A 17,703-nucleotide genomic window follows, 5' to 3' on the forward strand; every position below is an offset into this window, starting at 1 on the left:
CAAAAGCTTCCTGCGTTGAACTATCCGATGGGCAACATTTTTGACCTTAGTCCCGAAAGTTGGCTAAACCATGGAATTTCAAAATTGCTTGGAAAATTGCATAGCTCCTGCAGTGAACTGTTGAGCTCTCGATCTCGGTCCTCGACCGTCCATTTCTCAAAAAGTGTTTTTACACTTTTCTAAAACAGAGGGTCGAGATCAAAATCTCGGTCCATATCGCAGCACAGTTAATGCACAGCAGTGAAGTCGACCAGATAAAATTTGCCACTTCTGTTATCTATTCTCAAATCCAGCCAGCTGAACACGGTAAGCAATACCAATACGGCTTATCTGGTAAGTATTAAGTCAATATGGCTTATCTGGGACATGCATTTCAGGAAATATTCTGACGGTCTAAGATTTATTTCGTAGCCATAGCTACTATCAACCAGACAGGTTGAAGGGCATGACACGTGTAGTCTTTAAACCATGATCAATAGACTCTCCACCAATGGTCATTTCCACTTGCCATACCCAAAATTCTTATAGACATAGTAAGCAATAGCAACACCGCTTCCCCCTTTTCTCTCTCGTTCCAAGCAGTAGAAGCCTGAAATCATGAATTCCACTTCATGGGTGGCTATTGTAGCACTTGTTTTAGCTTTTATTCAATTGTCTTCAACATTTGAAAACCCAAAAACTGCTTCCTCTGATGCTGTAAAGATCATTGAGTTGCCTGGGCAACCAAAGGTTAATTTCCAGCAGTTCTCAGGGTACATCACTGTGGATGAAAAACAAGAGAGAGCTCTATTCTACTACTTTGTTGAGTCAGAAATAGAACCAGCTTCTAAGCCTCTTGTTCTTTGGTTAAATGGAGGTAGTAGATAACATCACTGGATCATTTAGTACAAAGGATTTCAAAATTCTGAAGCTGCAATCCATGGTTTTCTAGATATATGTTTTGATTCATGTAATTTACTTTTAGGGCCAGGTTGTTCTTCAATTGGAGCAGGGGCATTCTCCGAGAACGGACCATTTAGGCCAAGTGGAGACAGATTAGTCAGAAATGAATATAGCTGGAACAAAGGTAACAAAGGGAAGTTCCTTCTTTCCATATTGATCTCAATGGGTTAGTTGGGAATAACTGATATTACCTTTCCATATTCTCCTTTACAGAAGCAAACATGTTGTACTTAGAGACACCAGCAGGGGTGGGCTTCTCTTATTCTGTTAATTCCTCTTACTATAAGGTTGTGGACGATGAAATGACTGGTATGTTTCATTTACGAAGTCTTTAAATCACCTCTTGATTCAGCTAAAACTCTGTTCTTAAATGATATGTATCTGTTGTTTCTCATTGTCTTCATTACGAGTTCTCTTTTTAATCTTAAGCCAGGGACAATTTCGCGTTTCTACAATGCTGGTTTACCAAGTTTCCTGAATATAGGAACAGAGATCTCTTTCTCACTGGAGAAAGCTATGCCGGTACTGTTAAACTACCCAATCTTGTAATCATTACTCAAACCTAGGAAATATGTAGTCGATATACTAACGTATTACCATTAGCAGGGCATTATATCCCACAACTTGCACTACTTATTATGCAGTTCAACAAGGAGAACCAATTCAATCTGAAAGGGATAGCTGTGAGCATAGTCAAACCCCATCATTTTTCTTTTCTTTTTATCTTCTACATGGTATCCTAAGCTGAATAGTAAGATTTTCTCTATTTCAGCTGGGAAATCCTCTTTTGGAGTTCACAACAAACTTCAATTCAAGGGCTATGTTTTTCTGGTCTCATGGTTTGATATCGGATTCAACATACACAGCATTCACTTCAGTTTGTAACTTCACTCGCTACATGAGTGAATCTTTCAGATTCTCTATTTCCCCTGTTTGTGTGGGTGTGATGGATCAGGTCAGTGGAGAAGTTAGCAAGTATGTAGATGAATATGATGTCACACTTGATGTCTGTCTCTCATCCCTTCAAGCACAATCAAGGGCTCTCACTCTCCCGGTGAGGTTATTGTTAAATCTTCTTTGGTATAGATTTGAATCTGTTTCCACAATACTTAGTTTATTGCTTGATTCTGGGTATTTGATCATGAAGCAATATGAAGATAAAAAAGATGTCTGTGTTCGAGATGAAGCATATGTTTATTTAAACCGGAAAGATGTACAGAAGGCTATCCATGCTCGCCTTGTGGGGGTCGCTAATTGGAGTCTATGCAGTGAGTATGTGTAATTTCACTCTTCCATGGTAGAGCATCTAATGTAGTCTTTGTAGATAAGAAAATGTGAGAATGCAGGTTAAATACCAAACTGATCATTAAGTGTAAACTTATTGACCATTCTGATTTCCAAATTTTCACTCTCCATCAAAATTTGATGCTTTCTTCAATTTAATTCTTGCAAATAACTTTTTTTTTTTCAAAAACATTTTCTAGAGTCATGCATTATCAGCTGCTGAACTTAGAGGTATCAACCATTCCTATTCTGGACTCACTTATCGAATCTGGGATCAGGGTCATGGTTTACAGGTAAATTATTATGCCAAGATACACTAAATTGATTCCATAGATTTCGAGTGTCAGAAGAAGATCTAAATTAGCTCTTGGGCTGGAGATGTAGAAACACTCCTTAGGATCTTTCTCAATAGTAATTGATATGTTTTAACTTCTAATTAAGTACTTATCGGATCTTTACTGTGTTAACCTCTTTCCAGTGGAGATCAAGATAGTGTCATACCATTGATTGGGAGCCGGACATTGATCCATGGATTAGCAGAAGAGTTGGGTCTGAACACAACTGTGGAATATAGAGTTTGGTTTGCAGGGAAGCAGGTTAGTGTCTGGGTATCTAATATTATCTTCAATTGTTCTCCATTTTTTTGTCTATTTCTTGAAGGAAAAATTTGCTCGAAACTAAAATATAGTCAAAGTTGAAGGAGTTGAAATTGTAATGCCCAGTGAATGATGGTAGATTCTTAACGTATATACAGATTTTTGGTCTAAAAAAATTGTTAAGATGAGAGGGAAGGAGTCGATTTGAAATATTTTTCCTTCGTTCCAATTCTTCTTTGGAATTTTTTATTAACTTATGCCTTCATTTTGAAGACTTTGAACTTGCTTTTTAATGAATTTTGTTGGTTCTTTTTATAGGTTGGTGGATGGACACAAGTGTATGGTGATAAGCTATCCTTTGCCACCATTAGAGGAGCTTCTCATGAAGTTCCATTCTCACAACCAGAGAGATCACTTGCGTTATTCAATTCATTTTTAGAAGGCAAGTTACTGCCAACTGCATTATAACCTGCTGAAGAAACCCATATGCGACTGGTGAATATTCAATGACAATGCAACGTACTGAATTAAATTTGTACTGATAATCCCTATTTGCAATTTCTGTAATTTTCAAAATACAAGCACAATAGTCTTGACAAAATTGCACTGGTATCCCACTTTATGTTTGAAAAACATAGAGACTCTAAAATTAGATTTTTATTGGAAACTTTAATCCAATTATCACTGAAAACTGTTAAATAACTGTTTATTTTCTTTCAATTCTAAAAATATCTCTATAATAAATAGCGACAAATTAGACTAGTGTGTCCAATGAAAATCAAATTTTGATGTCTCTGTGTTTTTTAAATATAAAGTGGGGGGTCAGTGCTTTTTATATCCATCAAGTTCCTTCATGCTCAAGGCACCAATTGATTAACCCTTGGAACGGGTCTCAACCAAGGTGACCGAGCTGACCATGGTTAGTTGGTTATTATTTTTACTTATCATAAACATAAAACAATCAATACCATATAGGTAACCATTGAAACAAAGCAACCTTTTTTTGTTACCTAACTAGTGAAGTAAAGCTACAATAAAGATAACTTGATTTTGTTAATGATTCTTCCAATAAAGTGAACCCTTACACACACCTTCATAGCTCACATGGTTGAAGAATAATGTTTCCATTTCCCTCTTAAATCTAATATTTAAAGTATCCCATAGTATAATATGGTATGAGTCGATATATATTCATATCAGACAACTAATATGATACATATTAATATGTGGTTTTTTTAAGGGCATATATTGAATTGCACTAAAATATACTAATCAATATAATACATGACTCCAATAAATACTGGATACTAATAATTAGGAAACCCATCAATAAAGAAATCTTCACAAATGTGAATATTATCATTGTGGAAGATATATGACTCATATCAAGTTCATTTTTGACAAAGGAAATTTCTTTGTAGATGTGTGACATGTGTCCCAACATCACATCAAATGGTTGAAATCCATTTATAAGTTCACTCATTTGATGTGATTTATAAATAGTTTTCAACCATTTGACGTAATATTGGGAAACATGACACACATCTACATTTCTGACAAGAAAACGGACTCACATCACCATACTGGCAGCGTCATTTGCATCTATTTCTTTCACTCATGTCACACGAGAAGCCAACTTTGTTGCTGGCTAAGAAAGGAGCCTTATTCGAGGATGCTTTCCTTTTTGTTCACATCCCCTACCTCTATTAGGTTGTTTATGTTATTTGATGTTTTATTTATAAATTTTTTTCCTTAAAAAAAATAAACAAAAAGAAGAAGACAAGAAAACGGATCTGATAAATTTCCAGATGTTATGTCCAAATGTGTAATGTAAACGCACTAAACGGGTGAAACAGTGAGAGACAAATTGATGATCGGATCTTTCCCGAAGAAAACGGATCTGATGCCTTAATCATTTCACTACTCCCTTAAAACCAACAATATATTTTTCAAACCGTAATAATCACAATACGAACTTTTTTTTTCCTGGTAATAATCACAATACAAACACCCAGACAATAACCTAAAACCCGGAAAAATAATTGAAAAGCAATTGAAAAGGATGGAATCAGCAAGAACAGTTCCAAATATAAAAATCTGAGAAAACAAAGGGACTAAAAACAAAATCTACCTCGAACATCTCCTTCTCTTCCTCTTCCTCTGTTTCTCTCTTTGGCTTCTCTTCTGTTGCTCCTGTCATGTGTCCTACTTGTTGACACCAGACGATCAAATAAAAGCCGAACTCAAGAATTCATGTATACCCAATTCATTTCAATGTACAGGTTATGAAACCCTGAGATTCAAATAATGAAAGAAGAGGAGCCGAATTGGTTCTCTAGATGGGGAGAAGAGCTTCCTTCCCCAGAGGAGCTTATGCCTATCTCACAGACCTTAATAACCCCTGACCTCGCTATTGCCTTTGACATTCGAAACCCTAACAGTCCACATGCTGCTCCAACACCACCAACATCGTTACCTCCGTCTCAACCCCTATCTGCTGAGTTTGATTCGACTGAATTAGGATCTGGAACCGCCGGAGACGAGCCAGCTCGAACCCTGAAGCGTCCTCGATTGGTGTGGACTCCTCAGCTCCATAAGAGATTCGTTGATGCAGTAGCCCATCTGGGAATCAAGAACGCTGTGCCAAAGACGATAATGCAGTTGATGAGTGTTGATGGGTTGACTCGGGAGAATGTAGCGAGTCACTTGCAGAAGTACAGGTTGTACCTCAAGCGGATGCAGGGGCTCTCTGCTGGCAACGGTGGTGGTGGTGCAGCGGGATTGTCCCCTGCTGACGCAGCAACAGATCACTTATTTGCAAGCTCGCCGGTGCCTAGGCAGCTCTTGCATCCTGGACCACCTGGGTCAGATCACTTCTTGCCGTATGTGCCGGTGGCGGCTCTTCAGCACCATCAGCAGCAGATGGCAGCTGCGGCATTGGCGGTGCAGCAGCAGTTCCATCAGAGGCAGATGGGGCATTTTGGGTCGCCGCCAGGGGGGCAATTTGATCACGGATATTTTCCACGGCAGGCACCGAGCGTGAATAGGATGGGAGCGACAATGGCAGCGCAACCTCCGGCTTATGTAGAGGATTTGGAGTCTGCAACCGGTGGAGGAGTTGGTGGTGGAGATGGGAAGAAAATTCTTACTCTGTTTCCGACTGGGAATGATTGAAGGCTTTTCGTAATTATTGCCTTTCTTTCGGTTCCTTGTCAGGTATTCTGGAATTTAGTTGAGCATGGATAATTGGTTAGGAGGCGGAGGTTTTGGAGAAGGGTGGGGGGCCTAATTGGGTTTGTTTAAATTTATTGTTTTTTGATAGTCAATTTCGGTTCTAGTTGTTGTTGGTTATAGAGATAAATGTCAGGAACCATGGAATCAGAATTCCCTCTCCAGCTCCCATGAACTGGCTATGCTCACACTTCTGCTTGGTTTATATTCAGGGTGCCTTAGATTTTTACAGTTGGTAGGAGGCCTTTCCAGAGTAGTAGTTGCATTTACAGGTAGCTTGTGTTTAGTTTCAATGTTATACGCTTCATTTAAACTTGTCACTGGTAGAGGAGAGGGATTTGACAAATGCTATTCGTTTCAGTTTTGTAAACAGTGTGGTGTCATTGTGTGACTAAGAAGCCTCTATATTAGGGAGCCATTGGTGGTCAGAAAATACTGGTGTTATGTGCATTACAATGCTGGAGAAAACATCAAATGTATGTGAATTTCTATTTTTATCAGTTTATTTGGTATTTTCGTCATGTGTCTTGTTTATAAATGCGAAGGTTGCACGAATGATGAAAAAAATCCTTTTCAGTGGTTAAAATCTCACTTGAAATTCGATGGGTTCTTTTCATGCATAGATCTGATACTTGCTTCTATTTTGCTTAAAGTGTGTTGTAGTTTTTATGCGATAATATTTGAAATTAAGAGCACAATATTACTACCCACATTGTGCTTATTTGAGGGTAAATGTGGGATAGTCTGAAAATTTGATCCATTTCTCAGCAAAGAAAGTTCCATGCAGAAGATAAGGAAACTGCAATGCAGATCAGTAGACTGATTAGATTGGCATGCTAGGCTTTGGTGGCCCAACCGTCAAAAAAACTGGTTCAATGGGTTTTGGTCCAACAAGGGTTAGACTTAATTAATTAAATTATCCTAGTATTTTATTTTTAGTCTTTGTTTTAGTATCCTACGTTGGAGTAAGGTAGAGATATACTTCAAGTTGAACTTTGTTTCTGAGTTTCATGCTTCAACTAGGATATGTGTTTCATTTTTTATTCTTTTTCATGTTTCTAATCCATCCCTGATAGAGTGAAGAGAATTGAAGTTGAATATTCTCTTTGATTTGAAAGTATGTGCCTTCTGTGTTTTTTCCCTTTTTCCCATATTTTTCACCTTCTTCCTCTTTCTGCCACTTTTCCTCGCTGTTAAACCCACCATAGCAGACCTATTCTCACGTTTGCATTAGACCACTGAAGAAAACAAGTCAGTGTAGTTTACTTCACATGCAGTAAAGCTATCAATACCTCTAAAGTTTTACATGATAATAGGTAAATATGGGTAGTGAATCAGAACTAGTTTCTCATTGTTATGTATCTTTATTTTGATGTGATAAAGCCTCCTGTGGCTTGGCATATTAGTCTTACTTTAAGTGTGTAGGTAGTTGCCATGGATTCCTTCCAACGGTTTTTAGACCACATCTTCAGGCACTAGTAATCAAGTTATAGTCTTAAGGGGAGTTGTGCGCGAAGAGTTACTCAGTAGGAGATATGTTGTACAAGGGAGGTATTCTTTAGGAGTTGCTCATTGAATTATGGTAAGAGTTTCTAAATCAAATGTTGAATGAAGTGATGATTATCTAACCTTTGAACTATGAATTTTAGCTTATGATGTAATTTAGCCTTGAAGAAACAGTTGTGCTCTTCTTTGTAGCTTCCATTGTCTTCTTCAAAATAAGTTAGGAAAACAAGAGCAAGGAAAGGAAAGCTGGTTTCAAAAATTGAGACCAAGGCACGTTGGTATCACAGCTGGGTAACGCTGACAAAGGTTTGAGAAAGTCTTGAGTCTGGAGGGAGTTGGATCTGGGAAGCTAGAATGAGGATCAAGGGCATAAACTCAAGGAGGTAATGGTACCATCCATTTGCAGCCATCGACACTTGTTGCAATCACATTAGTGGCACATGATCTTGCTGAGGAGTCCGACAACCAGGAGTCTGACAACCAGCACAGTCACGAGTGTCCAGTAGTCAATAACAACATGAATGTCACTGAGAATACTGGAATATATTTGCTGAGGATGGTTTTGCAAAATTCAGTGGGTTCTCCAGACTCTACCATTATAGTTATCAAGGCATAGCTGAGGTGTCCAAGCTCCTTTTCTATGGGCACCATGATGCCATTGTCTTCTTGGCGCCTTCATAACTATGCTACAAGCAGGGTTTGAAGGCAAGATCAGCATTTTGAATTTCAGGAAACTCAGAAGAAGAACGTATACTAGCTTTTTTCAACTTGGAAGTTGGAAGCTGAGATGATGATACAAGTTCAAAGGATGAATAAGAAACTGTTTCAGAGGTACCTTTCAAAGAACTTCACATGAGATATGGTCATACGCAATATTCAGATTCTTTTATTAATTTTAAGTAAGTTGAACAAAATCGGGTCGGTGAGCGATTATCAAACCCAATTTGATGTATCAAAGAAGTTGGCTATGCACTCAAGTATCAATGAAATGGTATTGTGGAGACCTACAAGGCTTGACTGGTAGCTGAAGGGTACAGATAGGTGTATAACATTTGACTATTAGGAGACATTTGCGTTTGTGGAAAAACATTAAACTCCATCAGAGTACTCCTGTTAGTAGCAGCCAACAAGGATTGGTCCTTCTTTCTGTTGGAAATGAAGAATGCATTTCTCTATGGTGATTTGGAAGGTGAACCATAATGCAGCCACCTCCTGGCTTCAAATTCACACTAGCAAAAGGGAAGATTTGTCTTCTCAAGGAGGCCCTATATGGTCTAAAATCTCTTAAAGCTTAGTTTCAAAGGTTTGGTGATGCAACCCCCAAATTGAGGGCTGGTCTTCAGGATCAATCCAAGTGAGCCAGCAGTAAAAATATGTTGTAATACCCTGCAATTAGGTTTTCTAGGGCAATTTAAGGGTGGACAGCAGCTGTTTCAGGGCTAAAACACCTTGCGGATGGAGGAATCTGTCTTCTAAACCCTCCAGCTAGGGTTTCTAGATGTCAAAGGGGATTTAGGGTTGATGGGAATAGGTATAGGTTTTGGACAGCAGGTTTAGGCTTAAGTTTTGGTAAAATAAAACCTGAAACTTGCTGTTTTAATGTTTTGTAAAGTATGAATGGAGCCAAGATTAGGGTTTGTAAAGAAAAGGGGAAATTAGGGTCTACTAGGGTTTAGGGTGAAGGGATAGGGCTGAGATAGGGGATCAAAGGTAGTGAAGGGGAAGGGGAATTGGGTTCTTGGTAGAGTTTGAGTAAAGAGTTAGGGTTTGGGAATTCTGCTTCTTAAAAATCTTGAAACCCTAATGCTGCCGCAAGCAGAAAAGAAGAAATAGAAGAGAGTGGGGCAGGGGGAATTAGGGGAATAGGTTAGGAAAGGTTGGGGGAATGGTGCCATAGGGATTGGGAAAGATAGGGGATGGAAGGGGCTGTAGTGCAGAATTAGGGTTTGGAGATGGGGGAGAAGGCTGCAAGGGAAAGAAGGAAGAAAGGGTGGGTTAGGGCTGCCGCAGGGTTTGTGCTTTACTTCTTTTTGACGAAGATGAGGGCTTGAAGACTTGAATCCTGTAGAATTTTATAAGCACACACAGCGAAGAATCCATGACTCCACTCTTCAATGTCCTTCGATCTCCAGAACTCAACAAACTAGGAGTTTTATTTGGAATAGAGCTCACACTCTACTATGAAACTATTTAAAGAAAGAATTCATTTTAAAGAAACTACTAACTTAAGAAAGAATCAAACTTGAAATCGGAGTCCAACTTGACTCTCCTATTTGGACTGGGATTCCTAAACAAGGAGTCAAATAACAAAGTAAAAGTAAATTTGGACTCCTACAATTATGCTGCATCTAACCAGACCAAAAGGGACCCAAAAGGGTGGTGGTAAGATGACCAAATCATATGGTTCGGCCTTCCTGTAGGGTGGCATGGTTTTCGGGTGCTTTTCCTTACTTTAGGCTCTTGGGGCTTCTTGGAGGGGGGGGGGGGGGGTTCCGTCTGGTTACAGCATTTAGACAAGCTATTCTGAAGAATTGCTACTGCTAGATTTAGGGTGGCAACAATGTTTCTTTGCAGAGGTCATGCAACTGTGACAACCCTCGTAGTTTCTCTCTTATATAGTCTAGTTTGGTGCTTGGGCACACTGCAAGTGCTTGGAACCTGTAACTCAACTTTTTCTGGATGAATAATGAATACAACCTGTACACTGATCAATACTTTGGTAGAGCAAACTAGGTTTTTCGCGCACAAATATATCATAATCACTAAAAAATAAATGCTGTTAAAAAATCGTGGGTTGTGCTTATGGCATCCTTTGTCTCAACACCTCTTCCTATCCTTAAGCATGTACTGACAGACCACTCCATGAATTCTATAGATAGACTTCCAACTTCAAATTTTCTGTATTTTATTTGATGTCTCATCCAGATGCTTCTTAGTCAGTGGCTGAATTTTCTTGCCAAAAGTTAGTTTTGGATAGAGATCTGGTCTTCGCCAATGCATTTAGGGTGGAGCTTTTCCATTTACGGGGCACCAATTATATTTTTATCAGGTTACTACTTCCAAACAGATGAACAAATGTAAGCGCTGAATAAAACGGTTGAAATGTATTCTCTCTGCTTCTTGGGTGGCAAACCTAATGATTTGGTCTGATGGACTTAAATGGGCAAAGAATATTGTTGCAATGCCAATTTCATACTTCTACACAGCAATTGCCAAATGAGATCATCAATGGCCGACCTCCACCAACTTGTTTTCTGTTGCATTGCAAGTGCAACACAAATTGGGTAACTTGATAAGTAGTTGTATGACGATGATCAGGTGCTCAAAAGATTAAGGAATCAATTGCAGTCTCCCAGAATCATAGGAAGAAATTTTACGGTGCTCATAGCACAGAGAATAGTTTTGTATAGGAAAATTTGCTTATGTATAGCTACATCTATAAAAACAAGTTTGTTAGGACAATGGAAAATTTTAGGAGTAAGGAAATTGTTGTCTCTCTTTTGATTAGTAAACTTTCCTGTGGCTAGGCGGAGTTGTTTTCATTTGGGTTGGGGTCAGTTGCCATGTCCATGCAATTGTTATAGTAGAGGAAAGTTTGTAGAAGTAGTTTTCAAGTTCTAGTCATAATATGACTAGTAAGGCTATGTATTGCTGAATCAAACATACAATTAAAACGTAAGAATCTGATGTCTGACCTATGGGAGGTTCTTTTGGTGGTAATCATTTTGCATGTTGTATGTTCTATGTTGTTGTCTGTAGGAGTTTATTGTGATGACTGTTTTTATGTAATCAGTATAGCAACTGATGAGCCTGTTGACAAATTCTTATAATCAATGAATTAATAGATGTATCTTGATGTAGTCTTGTTTCTTCCCCGGAGAAGAGTTATGGGGAAAGTAGCAGAGTGTGACTTGGTGGTCCGTTTGGTTACGATTGAGAATATCTTTCAAGAGCTTGTTAAGCATTTACTCAGTGATTTTACTTAGAGAATGTGTTTATTTTGCACAAAGGATTCATCAGCGTGTAGGCTCTGCATTTGTTTCAAGATCCTCTGCTTGGAAGAGATCAGTTGTGATTCCCTTTTGGAGGACGGGTATTAGCCAAGTTGTTTAATCAGTGAAAGAAAACTGAGGCACGAGGTGGGGTTATGCAGTTTGGGTGGTGGAAATGAGCTGGAAAACCACTGAGCTCGAAAACATTCTTGAAAATTATTAGTCTTGTATGGTTTGTTTGGACCAGTGAAATCTCTAATTGAGGACTCTAGATACTTTACTGAAGTTGCATGGCTAGCTATTCCTAGATTTATTTTCTGCATTGGCATGTAATGCAGATATGGTACAGAACAACTCCTAGGTTTTAGGTGTGAAATCCAGCCCTAACCCTAACCCGGAAACCTTGTTGTTTGTAAGTTTGAAGACCTGAAGTGAAGGTAGAAGGCAGCTATGGGCCATCCCAATGGAAGACATGGTGTTTGACCCAGAATCCATGGAAATTGATGATGGAGTTTCATACTTGGAAACCTTGTCAGAGTTGGAAAAGAAACTGCACATTGATGAAGAACTTGGTTGATGGATTTGAAACCTATTTGGACATGGTTTGAAGGCATTCCTCCATGCTAGGTGAGTTGCTTGATGAGTTGGGAGAAGTCCATTTGAAAATATTGAGGTTTGATGCTTCAATTCCCTGACTTGGCTTGCAGTCAACCTGGGTCGACTGGGCCAATCGACTCACAGTGATAGGATCTGACTAAGATCTTCTATTTAGGGTTTTGATGCTCTATTTAATGAGACTACGTGGTTTTCAGCCACCCTTGTTTCTAAAATCTCTGGAGAATGTGGAGAACCTCTCTCAAGCCCTCTCTTTGGTGTGTGGAAGATCTGGTACGGATTCTCAAATTCTTCGGCAAATATTCCTCAGTAAGGTTAGTAATCTCTATTAATCTTCCATTGATTTACTCCTATGTTGATTTCTTCTCATTGCTATGATTATGAAGATTGTATTGCATCCTTGCAAACACCTCTTCTTCAATCTCTGTTGCAAGTGAATCTCCATTCACTCCAATACTTCTATGATCCACACAGTTAGATTTTAAGAAGAGATCATGTGACATCTTCATGAATGTGTGATCATTCCATTGTGTTGATTTCTAAAGCATATTAGATATGTTCTCATGTTAGTTTTCATCTATGATCTACTGTTGTTATTCTTCTAGAGTGAATTCTTATTCTCTCTAACCTCTCCGTTGAATCTACGGATTGTTTTCTATGAAAACCCTATTTTTGATCAACTTAGAATTTTACTATTTTGATCATTGTTGATGTATAATCTATGCTAGTTAATCATAGATTACTATTCCTAAGATTCCTTTGAATTTTTGGGGTGTTTTGAATCCAAAAAGATGAATTTCGGATCAAAATTCAAAATTTTACTTCGTACTGTTCATTGGGTCGACTGCCTGGGTCATTGGACCAATCGACCCAGCCAATCAACCTAAGCTGACAGTAGTGGATTTCTTCGTCTATTTCAATCAGTTTGACATCTAATCTTCTAGGGTTTGTTCTTAATGATTGAATTATGTTTGTTTGCTAACCTTGGACCTATTCTCTTTGATCCTCTAAAATTATTCGAAGTTATTTAAGGTAAGGACAATTGATTCTCTAATAACCTAGAAAACTTGATCTTTATGATTCGGATTTGCATGTTCATACTACTGTTGTCTTAGTTTTCTTACGATTGTATTACTTATGTAATTTCTTCAACTACAGTAGGTCTTGTTAATGTGATTCTTTTATCAATTTGATCATTTATGATTGATTATCTTTCTATGTATTGAATTATCGGTTGTGTATGTGAATGATTGATTTTGGGAATGTGATTGCCTAAGTATAACTTGGGAATGGGGAATGTCCTTTTGACATTTCTATCCTTGGACATCAGTGGAAGTGGTGTCATATCCAACCAGCCGGTACCCTATCTGGAATACCCGGAGTAGTGAACCACAGCCCCGAAGATCAAGTTTAGGAACGATCATATCCACTTAGCACAATAATATAATCAAAAGCAAGAACAAATCATTGTATTCAAGTAATTTAATAATAAAAGTCAAGAAAGGATCTCAAAAGGATCACAAAAAGAACATCAGAGTGCAGAAAATGATACCAATAGAATAAATCAAAATGTAGAATGAGGCGGAAACTCATTCCACAGCAGTAGCGGAAAAGTAGATCAAAAGGGTACAAACGGTTCCTAAAAGAAAAAGGGGAACGAACAATTACAGTCTCAGCGAAGCTAATAAACGTCAAAAAGAGGATGGAACGATATCCCATCGCTAGTACTCAAGTGCTAAAGCCAAACTACTCCTGATAAGATCAGTCTCGTACTGATAGTCTTCACTAACATAATCACCATAGCCAGTATTGTATGAGTCATCAACTTGGTCTTCAAAGTACTGACCATCATCGTCAACTGTAGTAGTATTACTTGCAGAGAAGTCTAACAGAAGATATTGTAGAAAGAGTAAGTTCAAAAGAACTCAACAAGGTAGTTCAATCCATAATAACATAATAACACATTGAAGCAAGCCACACAGTATGCAAAATGATATGAAACAAACAATGTAGATATGCTTATAACTCTATGTATGCTGGTTTCTATTGGCAAACATGCTTTAAGTCATAGCACCATACTCCCATGGGTAGGGTCCAAAATCACTCTTCCCTCACGGCTTTGATGCACGTTTGTTGGGTTCTCCGGTTGGCAATGGGTAATGAAACCTTGTCGGACAACCTTGGCTAGGGTTTAGGTCAACACTCTCTCACGCCTCTGTTTGGTCTGAGTACTGGCGCATGTCAGGGTTAAGCCTAGCCAAATCCAAGTCTTCTACTTAGTTATATCAACTTAGATCCAAATACCTCCATTCTTCCCATCACGGGAACCTTTCCGGTATCCTTCTCCCTAGAGTCAGCATATCTTTATGATAGCCATCAAGTTGGACTACGGGCTCATCAACCCTATTGGTAAGTTACATCAAGCTAACAGGTAGTTCCCGTTTCCTCTCACGGATCATTTCATCGGTCTTGATTTCAGGGGCCCACGTTCCACTTCTGCAATCATACCAATGAATGGCCTCTCACGGATATTATGCACCGGTATTGATTGTCCACAATGTGATTTATGTCCTCACGGATATTACGCACCGCTATTAAGTATCCACAAATCAGCATTGCAACCACGGGTTGCTCGGACTCAATTCCCTTCCGATCGAGTTTGATATAATAGGGACATCCTAGCCAAACACTTCTAGACATGCCCTAGGTATGTCAACCAATAATTAGGGAAAGCGCCAAGGGGCACCATAGGAAAATGTCCCATACCACCTCCACTGGTGTCCAAAGGCAGGAACACCAAAAGGGCATTCCCCATTCCCCAATCACAACCTAGGCAATCACATTCCCAATCAGTCATTCACAAGCACAACTGATAATACAACATATAATCATTCATAATTGAAATAACAATTGGATAATAAGAACAAGTACTATTGTAATTAAAGAACTACAACAGTTATATGATCATGTAATTCTAAAACAATTACAGCAATGATATGATCATGTAGTTATAAAACAAATACAAGTAGACATGCATATTAGGTTATTAGAGATCAGCCATGCTTACCTTAAGTAATCTTTAAAGGATTCCGTAGAATAATGAGGAAGAGGTCCAAGAGTAGCAATTAAAACCTAAACAAACATATAATAATGATTAGGAATAAGACCTAGAAGATTAGAAGTCAAACGGAAGCAAACAGAGCTATTTGAGGCTACTGTCTATGTTGGTCGATTGGTTGGTCTATTGGCCCAGTCGACCAACCAGTCGACCAATGGGACAGTCTGGGGCTGCAAACCCTAATTTGATCATAACTTCTTCGTTTGAAGTCCGATTGGTCCGAAATTCGAAGGGGAGCTTCCTAGAACATATTAAGACTATCTAAGAAGGTCAAAACATCAAGTCATGGTCAAAAAATAGGTTATTGATTGAGTCATAGGATTAGGGTTTTAACATATACTAACCATGGCTCTCATGGAAAGGCTAGGGTGCTAGGGTGAATAAAGATTTACCCTAGGGAATAAAGAATAAGAAATCATAATTAAAAAAGGCTTTGGGGATGATCCAATAATTAAGAAAGGATTAGGGTTTTCAAATAAATATCATCTCGTGAAGGCCCTCCTAGATTAGTCCTCAAAATAACCCAAGGTAGATTCACAGCGTGTAAGGGAAACATCTGCTTAGTAATTTAAAACAAAGAATGCAATTGGGGAGGATTAGAAATAATGGGTCCCCAATTGGATATTCTATCATGAGGGTTACCCAAGGGTTTCCCCCCAACATATCTCTATATAAGAATTTCCAATTGTCCAAGAAACATTAGGGATCAACTCCTCAATCATGAGGACACAAGGGAAGGTCAAGGTAATGATATGAAACCTTCCCACAACCATAAACTTTGTAGGAAAATAATACATGGGAGTAATCAAGGATTTTGGTAAGATCAAGAATCAATAACATCAAGAAACAAGAACATAACCATATGGTTCCAAGAACTTTAAGAACATAGAGTGAATTGGGGAATTCACTCTAACAAAGAAAGAATAGTATTTTAAAATCAAGAAAGGTATTGGAAAGGTCTAACAATGAGAGAACAAGGTTCTCAAATAAAATCAAAGGAAATAAATTATAATCTTACATTTAGGGTTTTACCAACTAGAATCTGTGTATCCCACGGGAAGACTAGGGAGAATAAAGATTCACCCTAGGGAAAACAAGAGTAGAAATACATAATCAGGAAAAGTGTTGGGTAGGGTCTAACAATTAATAAAATATTAGGGTTTCCTAATTTAGTTACCTCTCATGAGAGTACCCAATTTGGACTCTCACAAAATCACCCTTTTTTTGGTTCACAAAAGATGGGGAAAAGAGGGAATCAACCTAACAATCATGGCGATAGAAGGAAAGGTTGTAGCATTGATGTGAGACCTTTCCCACAATCACAAAGATCAGTAGAATAATAATGAGGGAGTGATCAAGATCTTAGGTAAAATCAAATTCAAGAATCATCGCCATATGGCTTCAAGAACATAGAATGAATTGGGGGATTCACTCTAGGGCTAATAGAATTAGAGAAGAGGTCATTATAGTAGTGTAATACATTTCTCATAATTAGAAGATCAGAAGTATAGAAGATGATATAAAACAAAGAAGAAATGAATATATTATTAACCTTTTAGAAGAAGAACCGATGAAGAAACTCGAATGGATGATTGAGGATAATCCTTGGCTTTGGAGGAGAGGTTCTAGGGATGTACAAGGACCTCTATCTATGCAGGAATACTAGTAGAAGTTTGAAGAACTTTACTTCTTTGCCCCTGATTCCATTAGACCTGATCGTGCAAAGGCAAAGAAATTCTTCAAGGGTTTGCGACTTGCAATTAGGGCTTATCTCACTGTTCTTCACATAGAGAGTTATGCCTAGATTGTTCAGAATGCAAAGAAGTTAGAAGAAGCTAAGAAAGATAGCGCTCGTGTGTAGAGGCCGTGGCAGCAAAGAAATCCCGGTTTAGTTGATAGATCGGAAAGGAGATTCACTACCCCTACACCATATCCTACTCCTGCTTTTCAGCCTAGGAGTGTAGGCCAGAGTTCAGGATTTACACAGGACAGTCAGCAGAATCAGTTTAGTGGGAATAAACAAGTAGTGAATGTTCCACTTGCTAGGCTAGTGAATGTGAATTATAGACCAGTGAATCGAAGCCTCCAAGTGGCAGTACCTCCAGTTGTACCAAGGGATCCCATTTGCTTTTTCTATAAGCAAACCAAACACTTCGCTCGTTCTTTCCCTCGGAATTCGAATCAGATGTCTACCGAAGAGTGCGCCTGCCCCTCCATTTGGAAGAGTGTTCAGTATATCTTGTACTGAACACGATGCGAACCTTGAAGTTGTGACAGGTACATTGTTAGTTGCTTCTATACTTGCATTTGTGTTGTTTGATATGGGTGCATCTCATTTGTTCATTTCATCTGCATTTTTTAGAAAGACCGACTTGACACCCAAGAACTTATCTAGTTATTTGATGATTAGTACCCCTAC

At 38.5% G+C, this 17,703-nt stretch overlaps 2 protein-coding genes across 2 annotated transcripts; both read left to right on the forward strand.

Moving 5' to 3' along the window:
- Positions 1–597: 597 nt before the first annotated feature.
- On the forward strand, positions 598–3,290 carry LOC149002373 (serine carboxypeptidase-like 45). The gene is made up of 10 exons (XM_089137384.1): positions 598–856; positions 965–1,066; positions 1,156–1,251; positions 1,372–1,464; positions 1,549–1,625; positions 1,715–1,996; positions 2,090–2,214; positions 2,427–2,519; positions 2,705–2,822; positions 3,141–3,290. Exons 1-10 carry the CDS (start codon positions 598–600, stop codon positions 3,288–3,290), a joined length of 1,395 nt encoding a protein of 464 aa, XP_088993510.1.
- Positions 3,291–4,888: 1,598 nt separating this feature from the next.
- On the forward strand, positions 4,889–9,080 carry LOC149002374 (transcription factor MYBC1-like). Its single transcript, XM_089138492.1, has one exon. It carries the CDS (start codon positions 5,130–5,132, stop codon positions 5,994–5,996), a length of 867 nt encoding a protein of 288 aa, XP_088994618.1. The 5' UTR covers positions 4,889–5,129; the 3' UTR covers positions 5,997–9,080.
- The last annotated feature ends 8,623 nt before the right edge of the window (positions 9,081–17,703 follow it).

Source organism: Hakea prostrata, chromosome 10 (assembly GCF_041222555.1).
Source record: "Hakea prostrata isolate BN-2017 chromosome 10, UWA_Hpros_2, whole genome shotgun sequence".
Classification (NCBI taxonomy): Eukaryota; Viridiplantae; Streptophyta; class Magnoliopsida; order Proteales; family Proteaceae; genus Hakea; species Hakea prostrata.